The sequence below is a fragment of the Prunus dulcis genome, chromosome 6 (assembly GCF_902201215.1).
Source record: "Prunus dulcis chromosome 6, ALMONDv2, whole genome shotgun sequence".
Taxonomy (NCBI): Eukaryota; Viridiplantae; Streptophyta; class Magnoliopsida; order Rosales; family Rosaceae; genus Prunus; species Prunus dulcis.
Window position 1 is genome coordinate 24509225 of NC_047655.1, and position 6487 is coordinate 24515711.

Genomic DNA, 6487 nt, shown 5'->3' on the forward strand with positions numbered 1-6487 from the left:
AGGGTAGGGATCTTTCAAATAAACTTATTTGAGGGACACCTTTGTAGGGCCAACCATGCATTGTATTTCAATTATCCGAACCGTCTAGTTTTTAGATAATCCCTCAAAGATCATCTTTGCAAAAAATCACTTGAATCTGAAACCATTTAACCACTCAATTATTGTTGTTATTATAGTATTTTCTTGAAGCTGCGTGTTTGTCTATTTTGTTGATCCCAATTAAATTTTTGCAATGTTGATCTATAATTGAAAACTTGAAAAATAAATGGTTTGGATCATTAAAAAAAACAACATATGGGTCTCTAAAGGGCGCCCCTCAATAAAAGGGAACTATATATATTCTATATAGATTGGGTTTGAGTTGGGATAGAATATCATCCCGTCAAAACACTATACCCGAAAATTTCTCCAAATCCATCTCCATACCCGATTTATATCTTCATACCCGACTCATTGGGATCGAAGCCCCACAAATACCCTAAACCCGTGGGGAAAATTATATTATTTCTTCTCTCCTCTCGTAGTCTATCAAAGACCAAAACAAAAGATTTCGACCCCTCCTCTCCTTCCTCTTTTTTTTTTTTTTTTTTTAACTGCTACAGCCCAAAAGAGATTTATAATGCAAATGCAAAATTAGCCTTCAACATCGCTACTTTCTTTCTTTTCCAATTTTATGTTTCTCGAGGGACCAGAGGTGCAAACCAGAATCCACGAGTTCCAGAGTTCGAACTCGTCCTACTCGGCCATCCCAAAGGTACCCTTTTTACACTCAACACACAGACAAACCCACTCGCTTATTTTCGTGCACAGTTTCTTCAACTCCATTAATGGCGGTCGCGAACTGAAGCGACCAAGGTCAGCCCTCCATTTCTGAATCCGCCTTTGCTTTATGCTAACCCAATACTACTATAGATATTAGTAGCGAACCCAACCATTGAATATTAGTGTAATGCATTAAGTTAGATTATCTTGACGAAGATGCCGATGCCATCACACAAAGTTACCCACTTTAGGGTTTGGGTGTTGCTCTCGTTAGGAGATGGGTCCCTGAGGTTCTGTTTGTTTCGACGGAAAATGGGTTGGCTGAAGTATCCCGGGAAATGTTTTGTTTGTTTGGTTTTTGAAATTTCCTGGGAAATTGAAAGATTTCAATCAGAGCTCCATTTTTGCACTGACGTATTTTCTATTTCCACTTAAAACTTTAACCTTTGGGATGTGTTTGTTTCTCGGAATATAGCTAAGGGATGGGTTTAGAATTCCCTAAGAATGCATTTCTGGCAAGTGCAAACTTCTGGGTTTTTAATTTGGCCAGAAAATTACAATGTGTTTGGTTTCATATAAAAACTCAGAAAATAGATGGTTTCCAAACCCATCATTTAGAGGTGGGTTTCATAAACCTATTGTTTGGTTTTAACTTGGCACCTTGCCATTGGATTTATACTTTAAAAACAAAAATTCTTTTGGTGTCATTGATAAAAACATTTCTATTTTTAGCATTCCAAATACTGGAATGGGAACATTCGATGCCATTAATTCTAAAATCCATGTTCCAAAGTATGGTTTTTTAAATTCCTGAAATCTGCTTCAGCGAAACAGACACACCATTGGATTTGAATGTGATGGTTGGGAAAGGCAGTTCTTTTTATGGCCTATGGAAAAGTTTTTGTCATAAAATCTCTTTAGAACAACTGCTTTCAATTTATAGTGACAGATGTTGAAATCTTTTGGCAAGATTGAACCACCATATAATGTGTAAGAATGAAGGAGATTGGCCATTTGAGGGAACTTAGACACGAGCATCGTGCTTGGACCAAGGGTCTCAAACAGTATGAACATGAATGATAAGTGTGAAAGTGAAAGCTTCAAGGCTTAGATTGGCCATAGGAAAGTTTCAGTAGGTTTCCTCTTCTCATCTAGATAAAAGGGATATCTCATCTGAAAGGGGTAGTTTATTTAGGCTATAGTTGCCTAATTGGATGAGATCTCATGAGTTGAGTTTCTTGCAGAGTAAGGATGGTTTGTACAACCAAATTATGTTCATGTGGAACTTTAGAGGGTTAAGGAGGTCAGACCAAGGACAGGACACTTGACTTTTTCAAGGGTTCTTTCTGAGTTCTCGACCTCCTCATGGTTTTCATTCTCTACTAACATTGGACTGTATGCTATGTGTTTGAAGTGTTATAGAAGTGATTGAATTTCGGCATAGATTTGTTTACTATCTTTTGCTACATTGAGTATAAGTTAGAAAGTGGCACCTGCTAAGGTGATAAAATTTGATACAGGGTCTGAATAGGATTTGAAGGATAACTTTGCTAAAATGACATTATTGAGAAGTCCTAGTGGTCGTGACAATCAGGAGAGTGCTAAGAAACCTTCTTTTCCCTTGGCGGACCAGCTGCAAAAACGGAAGTCACCTTTTGGCTTCTATACTGATTCTGATATGTTGGTGTGGTTGAAAGGGCTAGCATTAGACCCTTGTGACCGGAAAGCATCCCCAGATTCAGCTCAACAATTATGGAAGCAGAGTCTTAAAGTGCGGAAACTATTGCTTCTTGGTAATGTCGTTTGTCCTCGGGTATGTTCAAACTAAAACATTGTTTGTTTTCAATTATCTTGTTGCATTGTTTTCTTGCTGATAAATGTGGTGTTGTTCATTTGACTAAACCATATTAGTATGTTAAGATAATAAAACAATAGTTGGCCCACATCCTAACAGCTTAACTCTTGATGGTATACCAATAAACTTTTATGTGGTATCACAGAGCGAGAGATCCTGAGTCCAGAACCTCCCAATCTGCATTCAATTGTACATGTTGGGCTTTCTAGTGCTGGAGAGAAGCCCAATGTAGTTGTATACGGAATTGCAATAGTGATAAGACTAGTTATCCTGCTACATACCTGTTTTCTACCAATTATTAGCTGACATATCCTATATTTCCTATGATCCTAGCCTAATTTATCCTGCATGTCAAGCATACATTACGAGCATTTCTTCACAGACCCAACTTAGAATCAACTGATGATCTTGTTCCATTGTCAGAAAAGTTATCCAACAGAACTTCATATGCTTGATAAGCTTTTCCACAATCATTACCGAAAATAAAATATAAGAAAAAAGAGAGGGCTACTGCTTAATTTTGTCATGATACATAAGTGAAACATTTCAATTTCCGAAGCATTTAGCCCTGCTTAATTTTTCCATATTACTTTGTGATAATTTCTCTAAATGTGAGTTATTTTCTTTGTACTTTTAACGCAATTTCCAGTTCAGAAGTTTTTTTTCTAACATGAACTTTCATTCGTCACTCCCAATCTTATTGAAACTACTTTCCCTCCTCTCTCCCTCCCCCCCCTCTTTTTTTTTTTTCTACAGAGAAAACGAAAACTTCATCAGTTCCTAAACAGTAGTAAGTTCGCAGGTGCTTCTGGATTGGCTACAGAGAAATCTGATGTTCATACTGTAAAGAAAATGGGCAGAGTGCATTCTGTCTCATGTGTAACCAATACAAATGCCAACAGTGAAATTTTCGAACCACTGCTTCTCTGTAACTCACGCAGTTCTGGAAGTTTGTTGACTTTTGAAGATGAAGATCAGCATAAGCCAGGCTATACAGATTTGGCCATTATGGATGTGGAAAATATTGGTCCATATTGCAAGGATAATTCTGCCTCTCCTTTAATTGATACAGATGAATCAAACAATGGTTTGAACACATTGAGTCCGAAAAACTTGAATTTCTGTGATGCAACCAATGTGAATCTTAATGATACAGCTGAAAGCTCAGACTCTTCGAGTTTAGACGAGAATAGTTCAGAACTTGAATGTGCATTGAGGTCATTGGTTTCCAGTGATGATTATCTTCCAAGATCTATTCCTGTGAGAGAGATCGATGGCTCAGCTCACCATTCGGATCCATTGAGGTCAAAGGAGCAAAATTCAAAAGTTCGAGAAGCAGTGAAAATAATGTTTTCAGATGGTGGTGTTCTGAGGGCTGTTGTTCCCATTGGTCCTGGTTTTCAGGTGGAAGTCCCAGAATGGACGGGTCCAGTGGATAGGAAGAATCTTTATGGTAGTGATGGTGATTCGAAAGTGTCAAGGTGGTTGGGCAAACGAACGTGGCCCATTAAAGGAAAAAGTGCAGGAACCGCTGTGAAAGAACTTGGTAAAGGGAGATCCGACTCCTGTTCTTGCGTCTCTCCAGGATCTGTTGGTTGTGTCAAACACCACATTCATGAAGCAAGACTCTGTTTGCAATATGAAATTGGTCCTGCCTTCCGGAGTTGGAAGTTTGATGAAATGGGAGAATTTGTCTCAGCGTCATGGACTTCAAGTGAACAGCGGAGCTTTGAATCTCTTGTCAGAATGAATCCACTATCAAATGAAGCAAGTTTTTGGAGGACTGCCTTTAAGCGTTTCCCTTCCAAGTGCCGGAAGAGCATTTTGAATTACTACTATAATGTGTTCATCCCTAGACGTATGAGCATCCAGACTAGATCCTCTCGTGATGAAATTGACAGTGATGATGACCAGACAAAGGAAGAACAGCTAACTGGATGTAAATCTAGAAGATAGCTTAGATGTTCGAGGGACATGAAATTGACAATTGAGCAGCTTGAGGTTGTCAGTGGCCTGTGATATACTTGTCCCTTTAGGTTTAGCTCAATGGCACTTTTTCAAGACTGATCTTTTGCCCTATCACATGCCTAACCAGTGCTATTTTGGTTTGTACAGACATACAAAATCCAAAGCAATTTTGATACTCAGTTGCCTGTGCTTTGCCTTCGTACAAACTTGTTTCTTGTATGTTTCTGTATTCAATTTGTTTCATATCCGGTACAGAGTTGGAACCCAAATCCAGAGAGCCTACAGAAATTTCTTGCCAATGTGTTCAGTTCTTGTCATTCCAAGTTCATGCTCTAACTTCATTTGTTTAATTGATCGTATTAGATGGTTTTACAGTATGCTAATCTGTTTTTAATCGTGTCGTGTTCGGGTTGATACACATCCTGTAAATCATCAATCAAGACCAAGACCTTTGATCACTGAATCAAGCGTCACTGTATCCCAGATTAAGAAAGATGAAAACAAACAAGAAAGCATCCTATTACAATACTACTGGCACAAATTATCAAAAAGATAAAATCTGACTTGGAAAGAAATAGAAGGCAGATGGACCAAAGAAGAGAAAATGGCAGAGTTCCTATTGACTTCATGAGTGCCATATCTTGTTTACATGTAAACTCCATAACATTCTTGTACAAGAATATGGGCAGACAAATGTTGGCAAACAAAATGCGAGTCTAAGAAAGGCAACAAATTCACAAACAAACCCCGAGGCTGAAGGTGCAGCAGTAGACAATGAGCCTACAACCGTTGACAAACAAGTCCTCCATTACCTTAAACAAATCATTCTCCACCCACTTCCCACTTCCCATCTCTCTCTTTTTCTTTTTTTTTCTCTCTTTATCTCCTCCATGAAGGAGCATATGTTGGGATGTTTTCATGCTTACCTTTTGACTCTAGAGGCAAACTGTTGATCATGGAACTTTTTTTACATGTACAAGAAAGAGGAGAAAGAATAATCTCAAGACTTGGTGAATCAAAAAGAAAATTATTAATTGGTTTGATTCCCTTAACATGCTGGTGGCCCCCTGAGAGAGAGAAATCAAGAGAAGAATCTCTGTTTTTGAGAGACAATAATTACTAAATTTGGTTCTTGTTTTTGACAATGGGATTTGGGTCGATCAATGTTTCTAACATCTTTACAACCTATTTGTTCATTTTCTGGTCAAAGTTCATTTTCTTTGCCTGGCTCAGAATATATAATATGGACAACGATTTTATAGGCTTTTGTGTTTTCTCCACTTCACCTTTTGCTTGGTTTCCCAAGCTCACTTTTCACTTTAAAAATTTGGTCAAATATGACCTGAAATGTTCCAATTTGCTGATATATCCACATGTTGAAGATGGTGACTAATACTATAGGTTGGGTTACATTTATATTTCTCCAATAATAATAATAATATTGGTTCAAAATGTTTTTATTACTACATTTTATTTTTATACAATCGGTAGTATACTTGAATCTAATCTAAATTACGAGAATGAGGATTCAAACTTGAATGCAGAATGGGAGCATATCCGTTCTATCCAATTTGACTAAGGACATATCTGCTTATTATTACACTTTAGAATGAAAGAGCAGAGCATGTGGCTACTGCAAACGAACTAGTCATAATAAACTGAGTAGTTGAAGCACAATAAGTCAATAAGTGTCTGCCAATCAATCATTCCATATTCCACTCTGCGTAAAATATAAATCATGTAAAAAATACCATAAACAAGTAACTTTCAAACTTTTTCAGGCAATTTTAATGTTCAATTGGGCATTTGCAGGGACTGCTTTCTTTCCCACATTCCTTTGATCAGAAGCTTGTAACCCACTTAATCTTTGCTAAATCTCATCCTCTAATTGGGCTTAAAAGT

The 6487-nt window shown here is 37.6% G+C and overlaps 1 protein-coding gene across 3 annotated transcripts; it reads left to right on the plus strand.

Moving 5' to 3' along the window:
- The first annotated feature begins 656 nt into the window (after positions 1–656).
- On the plus strand, positions 657–4774 carry LOC117633179. 3 transcript variants are annotated; one of them, XM_034366885.1, is made up of 3 exons: positions 657–754; positions 2283–2575; positions 3374–4774. In XM_034366885.1, the coding sequence occupies exons 2-3, from the start codon at positions 2318–2320 to the stop codon at positions 4571–4573; spliced, it is 1458 nt and encodes a 485-aa protein (XP_034222776.1). In that variant the 5' UTR covers positions 657–754; positions 2283–2317; the 3' UTR covers positions 4574–4774. The 3 variants fall into 3 exon arrangements, with proteins under 3 accessions (XP_034222776.1, XP_034222779.1, XP_034222778.1); XM_034366888.1 differs by having other exon boundaries at positions 754–855; XM_034366887.1 differs by lacking the exon at positions 657–754 and having other exon boundaries at positions 790–2575.
- Positions 4775–6487: the final 1713 nt, after the last annotated feature.

Excerpts from the sequence above, each read along its gene's own strand:
- LOC117633179 (XM_034366885.1), top strand. The coding sequence starts at position 2,318 with ATGACATTATTGAGAAGTCCTAGTGGTCGTGACAATCAGGAGAGTGCT. Across the intron at positions 2,576-3,373 it reads GTAATGTCGTTTGTCCTCGG|AGAAAACGAAAACTTCATCA; the intron begins GTATGTTCAAAC and ends TTTTTTCTACAG.